Raw genomic sequence first — 18,554 nt, forward strand, 5'->3', positions numbered from 1 at the left:
GTTTACCATCTTCTTCCTCAACAAAGCTGATCCATCAGGAGGCTGGTCTAGAACATCTATCTGACTTGATCAGACTAAGACCCCTGTTAGTATGGAGATCTATATGGTCTAAGGAACAGACTGGTTTCACAAGAAAGATAATTTTAGACTGTCTTTACATGGACAATTGTTCCCGCATCCCCTGGCTTAATTATATTACCCGAACATTTAATGATGTTTTTAACGTTACGGTGTGTGATAACCCTTCTTGTGTTTTAGATATCTCGAAGAGTGAGATTAAACATGAATTTCTGAGGGTTAGCATGGTAAAGCGTAACGTAGCTACTGCTCAGTTCTCCTCACATGTTTTTTATGACAGATATATTAAGGAAGAAATGGGGCTCCCAGGATACCTTAAATTGGTTACCATCCGATCCCACCAATATGTATTGACAAGATTACGGATGGGGATTGTTCATTTGCTTGTTGCGTACCCTGTAATGAAGACTTATACTACTGCCCCCTGTCCGTGTGATGGGATTACAAAGCAAAGTACGGAGCATTTTTTATTGCTATGCCCTCTTTATCTCCATCTTCGAAAAGTATATCTGAAACCGCTTTTTAGAAAATATAATGTATCCAATATTGTTTCGGCCATGGGGCTTTTATTTGGCCTTAATTCACAGGACATCTGTTTTTTTACTGCTGTATATATTTTAAAATCGATATGTCTGAGGAAAAGCAGTCTTTTTTAAACATGTGTTTACCTTATAATCTGCTGAATCCTCATGTTTTAATACCTATGTATGTATGTACTTTTATGATTATTAATTAATGATCGAATAAAGTTTTTTGAAACTTTGACTCTCTGAATGGCTCACAAGGCATTACACAAAGAAGGGCTGAAGTTTTTAGAGGACCTGTTCAGATGGTACTCTCCAAACAGAGCGCTGCATTCAGCTAATGCCTATCTGATGCAGCCAGCTAGGATCAAAAAGATGAATTGGGGGAGGGGGGAAGTCTTCCCTTTAATACCATCAAAGAATGGAACTCTCTCCCGTTATATGTTAGAAAAATCACTCCCCATTTGGAATTTAGGAAACAGTTGAAGACCTGTCTTTTTCAGCAGTAGCAGAACTCAGTACAGTATTTTATACCGCTAGCGCCAAGACACCCGAGGGTATTCGTGCACTGTACAAATTTCATGAACATAACATAGTTTGGTGAAGTTGTAGTAGATTGTTGTAGGCTCTCGCCTTGAGATTGCAGCTTCATATAAGTTTGTCTATGAGTGTCTCCTTATGTGTGCATTATGCGGTTTGCTTTGTAATAGGTTTGGATGCATGTGAAATGACAGGCAATGAGTGCGGCCCGATAGAAAGTCTGAGAAGGACGTTTATCCACGTCCTGTATGTGCGTCATTTCACTGCCTGACAACTCGATGCAGACCGGCGTGCGTCAGATAAAGAAGACCTGGCACAATATTTTCCTCATAGCCAATAACAAGAATACACCAGATTAGAAATTAGTTGCCGCTACCTACTGGCCAGGACGGAAGTACAACCGGCGTGGAGGTTTTATGAGATATATTGATTCAAGACTTAAACAATGTGGACGGACCCACTATGTGAGTGGAAATTAATCACTGTATATAGTGTGGACATGGACTCATTAGGTGCTTTTAAAAGACCCCTCACACACCAACCTGGTTGGTGTCATGCTTCATCATTGGGGTCCCAACCGGGCGGCTGAATGCCCCCCGGTTGTGCTACGACGCCTGATTACAGCGGAGCTGGTGTGGTGCTTAAGTGTGATGTGAAGTGATATTTTACAGTTAAAAATATCTGAGAATCCTTGCCCTAAATTTTAATGTTGGCGGCTCAGGATATGTTGAAAATCAAAATGAGTGATGCAACTAATCTGGAGTTATTACCGTTCAGTTGGCTATGTGTGGAGGTCTACATGTTTAAGCCCGTGAAGGATTTTAAAAGGGCTTTCTTCAGGACCAGGGGAGTGCAAAGTGAGAAGCAAAGGTGTAGGATGCCAGGTGAAACCTGTGCTATACCAGCACACGCGCTAAGGTGTGTGGTCAAAAATGTCAGAGTACTCACTGACACTTGAAAAATGAAAAATTCAATGAATTTAGAATATTAGCAGATATCGAGGCTCTGGGGGTAAGGGAGCTCGTTCAAGGGTCCGATTTGGATTCAACGAGCCATCCGCTGTAAACCAGGCGGGCAACTAGAGCCAAATTTCGGGGGGGCTGAAAAAGATTTCGGGGGGGGGGGGGGCTAAGTCTTCCAGCCATAGGCAGAGTGGCTGTAAGAAGGGGGGGAAACACAACAAAAGCCTCATTAACGAATAAATGGTATTTTAAAGACCTGTGAAGTACTCTGGTGCGGCTGCAATTAAACAGACGCCAGCCCGCAAGGCTGTCTCAGGCGGGCTGACACACATGACGGGGGGGGGGGGGGTCTGAAGCCCAGTGAGCCCAATGGGTGTTGCGCGCCTGCTGTAAACCTGCATAGGTCCCCCGTGGTCCCGGCTTCAAGAGAGCCCTGAGGAAGTCGTGGGTGAACTTCACCCACCAACGAAACACGTGTTGGCTGGATCATCAAAGAAGAAAATAAAAGCACTAGAAAATGTATATTGTTATGCGCATCTATAATGTATACCATTAATGTTTACTCTCATGTGTGCTCAGGCATCGAGTTGTTTCTATGTGTGATCATTAGTGAGACTATGTAGGTTCATGCAAATGGATGGTGTGGTAAAATAGCATTCCAATAGGTTTGTTGTGTCAGACCTTGCGTCGCTAAAGTTGTTGTATATTTAAAAACAAACGTAAACAAGTCATAAAAAGAGAAAGGAGGGTTTAACTAGTGGGGAATTTAGTAGGTGGTTAGCCGTGGCCCTTTAAGGGGAGATGTTGCAACGTCTTGTAAACACAGCACCTCGCCAAAGTCAAGCGGATGATGCAACGTGGGCGGAGCCATAGCAAAAGCTCGGATAAAAGGAGGCCACAGGCGGAGCGAGACAAAAGAGAGCAGACCGAAGAGAAGCCTCGGCGAACGGCGGCGCAGTGCGAGACTATTCGGAGACACACGAGACTACACCATCAAGTTATTTCTCGGTTCCTTCCCAGACACACCATGACCTCCCACGTCGAAGCCGAGAAGCTGCAGCCCACCGCTTTCGAAGGAGAGTACTTAGACGAGTACGACTACTACAGCCTGACGGATCGCTACTCAAGTGAGTATAGCTCCTGTAGCCACAGAAGCATTACTAACGTACCCACTGATATAAGCCTGTGACCTGCAGAGCGAACTCTGCAGCAGGCACATTAACCTACGTACTGGGAGTTTAAGGAGTGCCCCAGGCATTGAACACTCTTCTCAGCACAGCAGCACGTGCACTGCGTACATCTGGGCATTCCCCCGTCACATATATTATTTTGCTTAAAGTATAACGAGTCACCTTGTACAGCGCCTAGTACGCTCAGTGGTGCTTCAAGGACCTGCGTAGGCTCGGTGTTATTCAGGGCATAAGCCCCCCCCCCCCAAAAAAAATGGAGGGACGAACCAAGTTAGTAGGGAAGTGACATCGATTCATGGCGGTGGCATAACACAAAGTGGCGTAACACAAAGTGGCATCAAAATCCATTCCCTCACAAAAAGTGAAATCAGATCTTAAGACCTCACACATGTTTAGCAGGTCTATCATGAGTACATTTGAGCGCAATACAATATTTAACAAATGATTTTGCATCGGGAGTTGTGGCAAAAAAGTGACAACCTCTAAGGAAACCCTGGGCCTCAACGTGTATATGTAGCGGCTTGTTTACTAGTTGTTGATGCAGTGTGAGTGGGGGTGGAGATGAGTTGCTTCAGTTCTATGTTGGTGAGGTTCTCCAGGAGGGTGGTGGTGTTTTTCATGTAGGGCAGCGCAGCAAATCACTTTGCTCCTTCCCGCCCCAGCCCTGTTGCTTCTTTCCCTCTGCAGCTGGTGCTGTTATGTGTCTCTCTTTATCCCCCGCCTCACCCACCGCTCTTGCTTGTAGTTCTGTTCCCCCACGACCTTTGGGGACAGGAAACCAAAGATAAAGTTACTTTCTTCTTTAAATGGCTGCAGATGCTCATAATTTAAAGGGCATCACTGCTGACAAGTTCCTGCTGCTGCCTTAGTCTAGCAGGAAGAATTCACTAACTTGCATTTCAGGGAGGGTTGAGATTACAGCAAAGAGAAACAACATTGTCTCACTTCCCATCAAGGCTGCTCTATCAGCACTGCAGTAGATATGGTGCAGCAATCTAAACTCTGCAGAGATCACTGCAGAAGCTGGCCGTGAAGACAATAACCATTCAACTCCTCTTAATTCAACAGCAATTCCACAACAGCCAAATCCACACAAATAATTCCACTACATTCAAAACATTTAAGCATTCAATGCCATACAATTTAACTACACCTAAATCCATTCCACTCCATGTTACTTAATTACAATCCAACAAATTCAACTCCACATATTTCCACTCCGCTTTATGCCACATAATTCCACTCCAACCTACATAATTACACTTCATGCCACATATTTACACTCCACATTTATCCAATCCACTCAAACACAATTACACTGCACACCATCCCACTCCATGCAACATGACAATCCACATACTACCACTCAACACCACATAATTTAACTCCACATAATTACTCTACTCCTTACCGCATGTATCCACTCCACATAAATCCACTTTATGCCACATAGCAACACTCTACATCATGCCACATAATTATTCAACATTTTCACTTAGTACCACACAGTTCCAGGCCACAGAACTCCATTCTACACTACATAATTCCACTACACATCACATACATCCAACTCACACCACATAATTCCACATTATGCTACAAAATTCAACACCCCACCACATAATTCCACTCTACTTCATGCCACTCCATAATACCACTCTACATAATTACTCTCCACATAATTCTATTATACACAGTACCACATAATTACTATCCACATAATTCCAATGCACACTATGCCACATAAATCCACTACAGATAACACCACACAATTCCATTCCACACTACATATAGCCACTCCATAAAGCATGGCTAAAAGACATTGACAACGCTAATAGCTTTTGGATTGCTGCGACCTATTGGCTTTGCCAATGCTTGTTAAATTATTCCTGCTTAGTTTCATCCTTCAATAAAACATAGTAAACCCAGTCAGTGTGTATATGATCTACAAAGTATATAAACTGTACGTAGTCATGCAGTCCAAACCCCCCAACCGAAGTATCGAGGCTGTGTCCTCTCAGCGTGGTACAAGGCGTGGCTGCGCCATGCTGCTGTTCTCGTTTACAGTTGGGCCGATTCCCGCTCCTAAACTGTCCCTCACGATGTTTGCATTAGAATAGAAACAGCCCTTTCGAGCACTTTTCTATGTAACCGGGCCCAGGAAAAAGTTTGACGAGCTCCGTGTTGGGGACTGATTTGATACTGTCAATTTCCCTTTATTTATTTATTTTCTTTCTTTACCCCCAGCAAACTCCACAGTTACCCCCAGGTATAGTGTGTGTGGTTGGGGGGGGGGGGACTGTTTGGGTTTCAGCGTCACTTCCCTACAAGGCGATTGAATGCGATCCATTGAAGATTTCACATATGCGTTTGCAGGTTAGACATCGTCATCGGGACAAGGGATTGCAGACTGGGTATCTCCCTGCCCCGTCTGTGGTTGTGAGGCGCATTGCCTTTGCTTGCATTAGATTCCCATTGCACCTTGGCCACACCACTAACCGTGCACCCGGGGTTCTTCTTTAATTTGTGCCTTTGCCCCATCCCTATTGGCTATCGAGTGGGACCAACCTAGCATCGCTGCAGGGTTCGGCTTCAACGCTGACATGGGACGGACTTTGGAGTCTTCGCCCCAGCGCCGTGTATCCTCCCCGAGAGTCCCCGGATCCTGATATCCTCTCATAGGGGCCCAGGGCCCTTAGCCCCTAATATCCTTAAATAGAGTCCACAGCTCTATTATTCTCCCATAAGGTTCTAGCGCCCATTATCTTCCCATAGGGGCCTCCGCTCCTATTATCCTCTTGGAGGGCTTCAGCTACTATTATTCTTACATAGGGTCCCCAGCCCCGGTTATCCTCCGACAGGGACCCCAGCTCTGGTTACCCCTCCCACAGGGACCCCAGCTCTGGTTACCCCTCCCACAGGGACCCCAGCTCTGGTTACCCCTCCCACAGGGACCCCAGCCCCGGTTATCCTCCCACAGGGACCCCAGCCCCGGTTATCCTCCCACAGGGACCCCAGCCCCGGTTATCCTCCCACAGGGACCCCAGCCCCGGTTATATTACCACAGGGACCCCAGCCCCGGTTATCCTCCCTTAGAGACCCCAGCTCCGGTTATCTTCCAATAGGGACCTCAGCTCCCCTATCCTCATATTGGGTCCCCGGCTTATATTATCCTCCCAGAGGGTCCCTCAGCCCCCCACCCATTAATACGGTGAACAAGTCCGGGACAGTGGCAATCGCGCTTGTTTTGAGATGTGGTAAAAGCGAGGCACATCTTTCTTGCCCTTGCTGCAATAAAGCTACTTTGCCCCCTCCGGAATTTTGTTGCGGCCGTATTAGACTTCCGTCACTGCTTTCCTGCACGCGCGCTTCTCGTCCATATTGGAGCGAGCTACCTGACGCCTTTCTCCCTCTCTGCAGTGCCCGGGGGAGCCGCCCGCAAGGGCCGCACCAAGAAGGAGGCCAGTGACAACACGAACCGCTTCAACCCCGGCGGCCATGAGCGCAAGATAGTCGACAAGCTGCAGAAGACCGAGAAGAAGAAGCAAGGGCCCAAGGAGTGAGACCTCAGGTGAGCTCTGTGGGAGAGATACTCCTGGTAAGGGGCGGCAGGGAGGAGACGGGCGGCAGGGGACTGGGAGCCATTGAGTGAGGTCCCGTGTGAATGTCTCGCCTAAAGAGGACGCGTCAAGGAGCGAGACTTTCTAGAGTGGGGCCTGAGGAGTTCAAAATTCAGCAGAATACCAATGAGTGACACGTTACAACGTGGCAGATGGCTAGAAACACAAATGAGGCCCTGGGGTTATTTAGAACCCAGAGGTTCGGTGAAACTATAGGCGAGGGCCATGAACCGAGACCATAATGTTGAGATAACATGCCGAAAGGTTGCCCAGGGTCAGGTGGATCCGAGGAATTACACAAGGCTGAGCCCTGGGGGTCTCTGAAGCGACCCCCTGACGACAGTGCAGGTCTGCCACAGAGGAGACAAACGGGGCCCTTGACGAGGCTAAAGTCGAGGGACCTGGAATGACTAAAAGTAGATAAGCCAAGGAGTGAGCTCATTGGAGATGGTCCCAGAAGTCAAGGAGGGAAGAACACAGGTAAGAGGCCCGGGGAGGGCTGAGGCGAGTTCCAGGAACAAGAATCAGAGGGAAGTGCTCCTGAGAGCCAAAGAAATCAACTAGGCGTGAATGGTGTACAGTGCAACCACAAACGAGGCTCTGGGCGGGGGCAGTCAGTTGGACCAGGGCTTTAAGTGGGATGAGAAAACTGAGGAGTCTCTCAAAGGGTTGTGGCCGATGTAATTAAGGGCGTGGCTTAAAAACACAGAAGGTAACATTGTGCGCTTAGCATAGTTTTTCGCTCGAATGGTATTTTGCTGTTTGTCATTGCATCCAGAAATATGATACATCAAGTAACATAACTACAACAAGCCAGAACTATTGGCTTTGTCAATGGTTGTTAGTTGCATAAAATAAAAAAAGCAAGAACTATGGCTTTGTTGTAAATAATATTGGAAATGCTTAAGTTATGAAATGATAAGATTAAAAGAACTAAAACAAGTTTCTTTGAAGTTGCATCAAAGGCTTTAAGCAGTAGTACTGCTGCAGTCAAGATTTTATTTCATCCTGAGGGTGAGGCTAAAAATGGAGAGCCCGATAGGGACCCGTTTCAGCACCTGCTTTTAAGACCTGCCGGTGCTGAAAACCGGCAGGACCCGGCCTACTTAAAGCCCTGAATGGGACTCTAAAGTTAGAGGCCTCCTTGAGAGTGGCACCCGGCTGAAGAAACTGAACCGAACAAAAACGTCGGTGTGGAAGACATCAGTTAGAAATCCCATTGGTTAACTGTTTGAGGAACAGACGTTAATGGTCTACATCGCGTAAATGACCACCAAGGTAGGGGACGCGTGAAAGGTTCAAAACCCAGCGGTGGATGCATGCAGGTCCAAAGCAAAGGTCCTAACCTACCCTTGCCCATTCTCCTCTTGCAGAGCCGCGCTGGTTGGTGTTCACAGGCTCCCAGGAAACATGGCTCGGTCAAGCGGAATGCGACTTTGGACCCACAACGGCTTGGATGGTACAGCCGCACGGACGGCAACAGAGACGGCAGATGAAGATTCGACTGGGGTCCACCCTTCCCTAAGGAATGGTTTTTTCCAAGATGGCCCCCGTCGGAGACTGCAAGGATGGGTGTTGGCACTTCGAGAAACCACCCCAGAGCAAGTACCACGAAGCGCTGTGCTCAGAAGTATGGGGTGGTTTTGTTTCGTTTATAGATGTGCTCTTCTAGAAATTAAGAGCTAGCTGTCTTTTTTTCTAGCTGCAGTGTGATATTATAAAAGCGGATGACTTCAGTGTGTAGTTTTTTTTTGTGTAACAGTTGGCAAACTTCTTAAAGCTGTGCTTGGTGTAAGCAGATGGGGGAATTAATCCCTGTTCAGATAGATCCCGAGGACTTGGTGAGATAAGATTTCCGAAGAACTAAGGGGATACAACTCCCACTGCATGAAATGCAAGCTCTGCCAGGTGCTGAAGATTTTAAGATGTGGTGGATATAAAATAAAGGCATAAGACGAAACTTAAAACATGGTCGTTTTCTTCACATTTTTTTTGGGGGGGGGATGGAGAGGGGCTCTTTCTTTCGTCTTATGGTTGTACAAACCTAGCTAGAAGCGTCAACAAGCATTGGCAAAGCCAATTGGCCTCATCTTTCTGTCCCTATTGGTTCCAAAGAGAGACAGACGCAGGAAGAGGAAGACAAGCCATCGAAAAACCAGCAAGCAGCCGAGAGTAGCAATAAAGCCAACCAATGGTAAGCAGTGGTCCAGCGTTATATTTTTGGTTCACGAGACTTCTACCTTGACAGCTAAAGGTGGATGGAGGTTTTAAGGTGGGAGATAACTTAAAACGTCATCGCATTTTAGTTCACAGAATACAAACAGCAACGCTCATGCCATGCACACAGCCGGTAAGCTCCATCCAATCTTTCCGTAGTTCTCAGGCAACTTCTGCGATAAGAAACTTTTAAAGCATATATTTTAATGTATATTTTAATGGTGCTATGTATCGCTTTTTATTGGCACATGGTTATGGTTTTAATGAACTAAAACAAACTTTATTCGGATTCTGATTGTTCCGTAGTTCTCAGAGTGTGTGTGAATATGGGACGGGCAGGCAACTGGAGACCGGCTTCCAAACTTGCGTGGTAGTCATGTCTAATAAATGACGTTGATAATCGAGTGCAGTGCGTTCCGACAACTGATCATGTGATAAAAGCAGTTCGGGTTTTATGCAGGATAGGCTTGTAGGCTGCTACAACCGAGTTTCTGCATAGAATTGCTTTTTTATTCTAGTATCCTACCACTAGGAGACCACTGACCGTACTTCTGCGACAGAATGCAGTATTAGTGCCTGCCTTTAAATCTGCAGCAATGACCAGGGTAGGCCAAGATAAAGAGGCAGGGAGAGGAGTTGGCCTAACGGCTAGGGCGATCTGGGTTCGAGTCTCGGCAGTGACGCTGAACATCCTGTGATTCTGGACAAATCACTTAATCTTCCCCGTGCCTAACAAAGAATGATTGTGTGTCCTAATGTAACGTAACAGGTGCTATGTAAGGCGCTCTGATACCTGATTGGGTTCGGGTCAAGTCCGCGCTATATAAAAACTCTGCAAAAAAACAAAAGGGTCCCTGGTATCTAAAAAAAATAAAAAGTTTTTGGCTGACATGGAGGTGTGAGAACATAAGGGAAACACGAGGCAGACTGATTCACTCTTGCACTGTCAGGGCACCAACTACCAAGTGCTTTACGCTCGCCCTCGCATATTGGCTTGGGTCCGAGCCATAACCAGACTGGGACGTGGGACATGAACCCCCGTTCAAAATTCTACTTTCCTCAACCCTGCAGGATATATGGAATCTGGGACGTTGCAAAATCCCTTAGTTACTGCTCAGGCGCCAGCTTTTCCACTTCCTTGGTAATAGGATTTATTTGTTAGCACTAGGCAGTAACCTACCTTAAAAAGAAAAAAGCATCTGCAACAGGTCTCACATTTACATGAGTTTGACTAATGCATTGATTGCATAGCAGTTCTCACCCTTAGCGGCGAGTACCAGCATCTGTTTCAGTGGTTTGAAATAGTGTTTTGAGTACAGCCTGGCCCACACTAGCTTGTTGTTTTGCTTGCACAGCTACACAGTAGTGCTGACCATGTAGCTGCTTTGCAGATATCATCTAAGGAAATGTTCCCTAAAAATGCCATAGATTCCCCTAGTTTACGGGTGGAATGAGCCCTAGGGGGAATGGATAGAGTGAGTTTTGCTTTTTGGTAGCAAACTGGAATGCATTTAACAATCCACCTTGAAATCCCAGTTTTTGAAATGGGATTACCTTTGTGTGGAGGAGAAAAGGACACAAAAAGCTGCTTTGTTTTACGAAATGGCTTTGTCCTATCAATATATTAGAGGAGAGCTCTTTTAAAATCTAATGTATGGAGAGCTCTCTCAGCAACCGTTTGAGGTTGGGAGAAGAATACTGGCAACTCAGACTGATTGAGATGGAATGGTGAAATGACTTTTGGAAGGAATTTGGGATTTGTCCTTAGAAACAACTTGTTGTGAAGGAGTTGCAAGAATTGTTCTTGAATTGTTAGTGTCTGGATCTCACTCACTCTTCTGAGTGATGTAATAGCCACTAGAAAAGCAACTTTCCATGAAAGAAATTGTAATTCACACTTATGTAAAGGTTCAAATGGAGGACCCATGAGCCTGGTGAGAATAATGTTGAGGTTCCATACAGGGGAGGGTGGTACCCTGGGAGGAATTATTCTTTTGAGACTTTCCATGAAGGCTTTGATGGCAGGAACTTTGAATAATAATAGATGCTGTCTGTATTGAAGGTAAGCTGCTATAGCAGCAAGATCTAACCTGATTGAGGAGTATGCTAAACTGCATTTGTGGAGATGCAGCAAGTAGCATATGATGTTCTGGATGTAAACATCTAGTGGTTTGATTTTTATTATTGGTGCAATATATAACATCTTTTCCAGTTTAGCTGCGTAGCAAGCTCTAGTGGTGGGACGTCTAGCTTCTTTGATAACTTTCATGCAATCAGGTGGGAGGTTGAGATATCCAAATTCTAAGACCTCAGGAGCAAAATCGCTAGGTTGAGCTGCATGGGGTCCGGATGCATGAGCTCTCCATGGTTCTGTGTTAACAGGTGTGGTGAGAGTTGCAGTTTTTGATGTGGTACCACAGAGTTCCAGTAGTGTGGTGTACCACGGTTGCCCTGCCCATGTTGGTGCAATGAGAATCAGTGTGAGGGAGTGTTGCTGCAGCTTGCGCACCACTACGGAATGAGTGGGAGAGGAGGAAAAGCATACGCAAATCTGCCTGACCAACTCATCCAGATCGCATTGCCTTTGGACAATGGGTGTGGATACCTGGCGGCGAAGCTTGTGCATTTGGAGTTTAGGTGTGTGGTAAACAGATGTATTTGTGGCTGTCCCCATACTTGAAAGAAAGATTGAAGAACTTGTGGATGAAGTTCCCACTCGTGAATCAGTTGTCTCTGACGACTCAACAGATCCGCAACCTGATTTTGAACTCCTGGTAGATGTTCTGCTAGTAGGTAGATGTTTTAAGGAATGGCCCATCTCCATATGCTCTGCGCCAGCTGGGAGAGCTGTAAGGAGTGTGTTCCTCCATGTTTTTGAATGTTGTACATGGCTGTCATATTGTCTGTGCGGACTAAGACAGCCTTGCCTGATAGGTAATTTTGAAACCATTTTAGAGCTAGAAAAATGGCAAGCAACTCCTGATGGTTTATATGGAGTAGCTTCTGTTGTGGTGTCCACCTGCCCTGTACTGTGTGCTCTGACAAATGAGCTCCCCAGCCGGTGAGGGATGAGTCTGTGGTTAGTACTACATGTGGAACTGGCTCGAGGAATGGCCGTCCTTTGGAAAGGTTTTTGGTGTTCCACCACTGCAGAGAGCGATGTGTCCAGCCGTCGACCACCACCAGATCGGTTAATTGACCTTGAGCCTGGGGGCGCATCTGGAGTCTTGCATGCGGTACTACAAAATGCAAGATGCCATCATTCCAATTAGTTGCATGAACACTCGAGCTGGTAGTGAGTGTTGCGGTTGAAATTTTTGTAGAAGAGCTTGCATGCTTTGTAGTCTTATCGGATTGGGGGATGCAAGTCCTTTGGAGAGGTCTATTGTGGCACCTAGATACTGTTGAGACCGAGGTGGTTGGAAGTGCAACTTTGTTTTGTTTATAGTGAAACAGAGTTTGTGTAAGAGGTGAATGGTCGTGTGTGTGCTGGACGCATTGCTGGTATGACTTGGCTTTTATGAATCAGTCGTCCAGATATGGGAAGACATGGATGTTTTCCCTTCTCAAGTGTGCTGCTACTACCGCAAGACACTTTGTGAAGACTTGGGGTGCTGTAGTGACTCCGAAGGGAAGGACTTTGAATTGGTAATGCTGGCCATCCACTACAAACCGAAGGTACTTTCTGTGAGCTTGGTGAATTGGAATGTGAAAGTAGGCGTCCTTGAGATCTAGGATAGCAAGGAAATCGCCTAGTTTTAGCAGATTAAGGACCTGCTGTAATGTGACCATATGGAAGTGGTCTGACTATATGTAAAGGTTCAGGGGTCTCAGGTCCAGTATAGGTCTGAAGGAGCCATCTTTTTTAGGAATTAGGAAAAATAGAGAGTAAACCCCTGTGTTTTGGTGTAGTGGAACTGGTTCTATTGCACGTTTGTGCAGTAGAGCGACAACCTCCTGTTTTAGGAGTGAGATGCTCTTGTGACATGGGACGCTGTCTGGGTGGTATTGTTGGAGGAGTGGAAGTGAGCTTCAGGCAATAACCTGACTGAATAATTTGTCTCACCCACCTGTCTGTTGTGATGGAGTTCCAGATAGGTAGGAACTGTTGTAATCTCCCCCGACCAGAGTGGAATCGTCTGGGGGGAGGGGAGGGAAATCACTGCTTGGGGGCGGAGGCGGTACGGGTGTTACCTCTGCCTCTACCTTTAGTATTGTTGCCTCTGTAATAACCTCTATTGGGCGAGGATTGGGTGGGAGTTTTGTAAGAAGAGGAGGCAGCATTGGTAGGAAAAGTTGTTGAGGCGCCCCTGTACAAGGAGCGACGAAAGGACGCTCTGGGAGTTTGATTTTGTAAAGCTCCCATGGATTTTGCAGTGTCAGTGTCCTTTTTCATTGCTTCGAGAGAGGTATCAACCGTGGGACCAAACAGATGTTGGTCAAAGGGTTGATTGAGAATACTGGTTTGTACTTCTGGTTTGAAACCAGAAATACGCAGCCAGGCATGCCTGCGTAAACGTATGCCTGTCTTTATTGCCCTTGAGGCTATGTCAGCAGCATCTAGAGCGCAACGGATGGAAGTGTTATTAGCAATGACCTTACCTTCCTGTTATCAAATCAGTAGCCCTGGTCTTGTATCTGTCTGGTAGAGGTTGTATAAGGGTTTCAAGTTCATCGTAGTGAGCCCTATCGTAGCTTGCCAACAGAGCTTGGGTGTTAGCAATTCTCCAGATGGCTACTTGAGATGTCATACCATCTAAGAGTTTGGATTCTTTATCAGGGGAGTTAGCTCTTTTTCATGCGTTGGAGACCACTAAAGAGTCTAATGGTAGTTGACCCTTGATATAGGCTGGGTCAGTTGGAGCGGCTTTGTACTTTTTCTCCAACCTGGGATTAATTGCCCTGACGGGATCTTTAAATACATCTGGTGTGTGTTTTATAACCCCTTTAAGCATTGGTAAGATGGTTGTGGTTTTATGAGAGGGTAATAATGTGTCCATAAGGAAGTAGTCATCCACTGGGTCAGCATGGCGATCGACCCCATGAAAGGCTGCTGCTCTGCGCAGTTGTGTGAACCCTATGGTGTCATCTGGAGGAGATGGCCTAGAAGGGTATGCGTCATCTTGGGGTAGATCTGGGGCATCTGGTGCCTTGTAGTCTTCCCAAGGATCATCTGATGGGCCAGTAATATCATCGGGATCATCTAAGGGTTGCTCATCTTCTGCCCCCCCAGAATGATCATCCTCTTCTGCTGGTGCAGGGCTGTGTGGGATGAGTGGTGAGTGTGCAGGGGAAATGTAAGGATCTGACACTTCTGGAAGTGGTGAAGGTACTCTTTATGGGAGAAGTTTGAGCATGCGTTTTGAGAGTGACTGTGGAAGGAGGTTCCAGTTTCCTTTTAGCAGGTGTAGTGATGATATGTCCAGTCTTTGGGTGAATAGAAGAGTCTTTTGCTTTGGATCTGGACGGAAAAGCTCTTCTATGGGAGAATCCTTTCTCGGAACCGGCTTGTCATGTGTGGGGTCGAGCTGTTTGCTGGGTTTAGCAATGTTTAGTACAGTCTTAGGAGAAGATTGTGGTTTCGGTTCCGAAGACTTGTGGTCGGAAGCTTTTTTCGGTTCGAGTTTTTTCTGCAGATCGGAGATTTTTTTCGGATCCGGAGTTGTTGGTTCCGAAGCGTGTTTTGGGTTGACAATTTTTGGTGCCGAAGTTTGCTTCGATGCCGGAGTTGGCTTTGGTTCAACAGTTTTAGGTGCTGAAGTTTTCTTCAGTGCCGGAGTTTGTATAGGTTTCACTTTCGGTTTGAGAACCTTCTTTTTATCGGGACTGACTGGAGGCTGACTCGAGCCAGAGTCACCTAGAGGCTTTTTGGTAGTCTTCGTTGCCGGGCCCGAAGGCGGGGCATCGGAAGTTTGTGATCGGGGTGCACCTGGGCCCGGCGGTGGAGGTGGAACCTAAGCGCCAGCTGGTGTGGGGGTATCAAGAGGGTCGATGTCTGTACTTACGACCCGTTGGCAGGGGATCGTCATCTTCTGCCTGCTCGTCAGCGCTGGAAGCTGAATCCTCTGCTTCGGAAACAATGACGTCTTCCTGCTGTTCTTCTTCGGACTCCGGTTGGACTGGAGTCTCCTCGACGAGGGTGTCTGGTGCCGATGAAGACGATTGTGCCATGACTCTCCGGGCTAGACGGTCTCCGATTGTCTTTTTCGACCGGAACGAAGCACAGGCCTGGCAATCTCGGCTTTCGTGCTCTAGGGACAAGCACAGATTGCACACCTCATGTAGATCAGTGTGGGGGAATTTGTGTCCACACTGAGGGCACTTCTTGAATGGTGTTCTTTCAATGAGCCGAAGGCCGAATGGCACAGTTGGGACAGACGGCCCTCGACGATCACCGGAATCGAGAAGTGAAGGTTGTTCGAGACGGGTGTATAAGGAAGTCTCGATCGAAAACAATACCAACGGTAGGAATCAAGGAATGCGCGTCGAAATGAGATCGGTAACTAAACCAAGCGGGAGCGACATGCACATCCAAGCCCGAAGGCGGAAAAAAACAATCTGAAGATGGAGTAAATGCCCATGCGCACTATACTCCAGAGGAGGAGTCATCTACCATACAAAGACTCTTCCAGGACAACAACAAAGTATAATCATCCGGGCCCACCACCAGATGGTGATCTATGCACTAGTGTGTGATCTGCAGCCCATATGCCTAGAGCATATGAGTTACAAGCCACAACGCCAATTGTAAGAAACAGGCGGAATGCATTTCCAAGGAAGCTTTCTCAATGTCCCCAAGATGTCTTTAGCAAACTAGACAGCTGCGTTGTAGGTTAGGCTTGGACTTAAAAATCTAGTAAAAGCTTGCATAGAGAGGGAGGCAGCAGATCTGAAACACAGGAAGAAGGAAGATATGAATCGGGACAATATATGGACTACACAAAAGAGAGGATGTAGAATGCAGAGAGTGTTACAGTACAACATCCGAAGAGAGAATTTATTGTGATAGCATTCTGTTAACTCAGCGCAGATCAGTTTTATCTAGTCCAACAGAGACGTTTAAGCAACTATAAAAAGAGGACCTGGACCAACATAACAGAAAAGTGGTACAGGCGCACCATTCCCCATCAGTTTCCACTCAATACAAGTTGCACTACCAAGGACTAAAGTTACGTCCACTTCTGTGACAATTGAGGAGAGTTTGAGAGTGCTTATGCCCTGCCTTGGAGTAGACAACATCTTCTGTGACAGAACGCATTGTGGTGATGTTAGCATTTTGCTTTACCAATATTAACTAAAGACGCACAATTGATGGACGGAATGCCGAACAAATCAAAACATTCACCCCCAGTCGAGAGATCTGGGTTAAATCCATCATTCTTTTGCTCACCGTGCCACCCCAGTTTAGACCTGGCCATATGCAAATCAGTCTTGACCCTGTGCCTCATGGCAACAGTCCAGCCCGAACTGCCAAGCCAGGTCCTCCCAGGACCGGAAACAAGCATCCTAGGACCGGTTTCGGGGTTTCACCCTTCTTCAGCCAGGATAGCTGGATTCCAGTGGTACAGTGAGCCCGGGACCCACGTCTGGGCATACCCGGCGCACTTAGGGCGAGAAAGCAAAAGACACACAATTGATGGACGGAATGCAGAACAAATCAAAACATTCACCCCCAGTCAAGAGATCTGGGTTAAATCCATCATTCTTTTGCTCACCATGCCACCCCAGTTTACCAATATTAACAGGCAAGACATTATAGCATGTCCAAAAGCTCATGTCGAAGAAGGTTGCTGTGTTACCTCACAGCTGGAAAAGGGGTTTGAAGAAAAGGTAACTTACCTTCGGTAATGATAGTTCCGGTGGATACAAAATCGTTCCACAAATTCCTTATCCTATGAACAATTCTTCCTGGCTTGAGACTTTGCATGTTGGTATTTGTAGTTTTCTTTTTAAGTACAGCTACAATCAGTAAAATGCCAAAAGTGTTAAGGCTTTGTCTTTTTGATTCAGGATTTCCTGTTTTAAACAAATTCAAAGCATGAAAACATTTTCCCACAGCAATGCCTCGCCAGTGTTGCCATATTGCTAATCTGCTTCCGAATGTAGTGTTACCAAGTATATTAGAAGCTAAACTGTGCATTGACATCAGTTCCTGGTATTTTTCGACGCCACATGCAAGCATGTGGAAAAGAACAGAGGGATCAACTGAAGCTACAAATGCTGCACAAAACATATTTGCATACCATGTGATCCTCATGCGTGGGTGGCACTAGCTCATCTGGAGGAGAAGTAGTGGTGAGGAATCCGAAGGAAAATGTGTACCCTTCAAAAGGAAAGCCCAACTTGTAACAATGTGTAGCTGTCGTGCTATAGCCACATGCTGTGCACACTACTGCTATCTAGTGTCGAGGTTCTGAGGCTGCAAGTTATTTTTCTTCAAAAGTGGTTTGAGGTGACTTGTAATAACTCCCTTGAAAGCCACAATGCACCCAGAACACAGACTCTGCCTCAGATTGTGTTACACCCTCCAGGTAAGTGTATATGTGTAGAGGCGAAGCACTGTAGAAGTGTGAACTGATGAAAGAGCAAACATTGTTGAGTAAAATAAGGAAAATTATGTAACAACACGTCACTAGTGGCTTACATCTGGGAACATAGGTGATGTGTAAGTGAATCTACACCACAACAGGCTGCAAATCGATTTTAACAGGTTACATCTTCTGTTTGCAGCACATCCTGTTGTAGATTACATCCTGTGTATGTATATTCTGAAACAGCGGTACCCAATTCCGTAAATGAGTGGCCTACGGGCAAAATTGGAAGTGTTCAGTTCAACCTGCCCAATCCGTGGGTTTTGATGGGCTTGAATATTCACAGGATACTTGATGAATCTGTTAATCAGTAACAAAGTAGCAGTGTTACACATCGGCTTTGCTACCCAGGAAGGCCAGTGCTCTAGGTACAGAACGTAATATCCATTTGGCTTGGATATAACGAATAAACATTCTTTTAACAATGCCCCTGCCCAGACCAACTTTCGAAGTGGGATTGCGGAGATGTGGCTCTGCAAAAAAAAAAAAAAAAAAACGCAACTACCAGATGGTTGGTTTGCCTAATGTGCAGAGTAGAAGCCACATAGTACATAACGAAACCAAAGGGAATGATGGACGGAGTGTTGAACATTGCAAGCACTCACCCCCAGTCAACAGATCTGGGTTTAATCCATCATCATTCTTTAGCTCACTCCGCCACCCCAGTTCAGACATGGCCATATGCAAATCAGTCTGACCCTATGCCTCATGGGAACAGTCCAGCCCGAACTTACAAGCAATGTATTCCCTGGACCGGAAACAAGCATCCTGGGACCAGTTTCTGGCTAATGAGCCATAATCAGCCAGGCTAGCTTGAATTCAGTGGCAAAGT

General features: G+C 46.3%; 1 protein-coding gene across 3 annotated transcripts in view; it reads left to right on the forward strand.

The window, feature by feature from the left end:
• Positions 1-2,623: 2,623 nt before the first annotated feature.
• The window catches only part of NUPR1 (nuclear protein 1, transcriptional regulator), a 159,110-nt gene continuing 143,179 nt past the window's right edge, over positions 2,624-18,554 (forward strand). Inside the window, exons 1-3 of one of the 3 annotated variants that reach the window (XM_085618877.1) lie at positions 2,624-3,231; positions 6,715-6,865; positions 8,288-8,881. In XM_085618877.1, coding sequence (XP_085475003.1) covers positions 2,952-3,231; positions 6,715-6,857 — 423 coding nt within the window. In that variant the 5' untranslated portion in view covers positions 2,624-2,951 and the 3' untranslated portion in view covers positions 6,858-6,865; positions 8,288-8,881. Of the gene's footprint in view, positions 3,232-6,714; positions 6,866-8,287; positions 8,882-18,554 lie in introns of those variants that run through there. The other 2 variants (XM_085618876.1, XR_014966799.1) reach the window with 2 other exon arrangements.

The sequence above is a fragment of the Triturus cristatus genome, chromosome 7 (genome assembly GCF_964204655.1).
Source record: "Triturus cristatus chromosome 7, aTriCri1.1, whole genome shotgun sequence".
Lineage (NCBI taxonomy): Eukaryota > Metazoa > Chordata > Amphibia > Caudata > Salamandridae > Triturus > Triturus cristatus.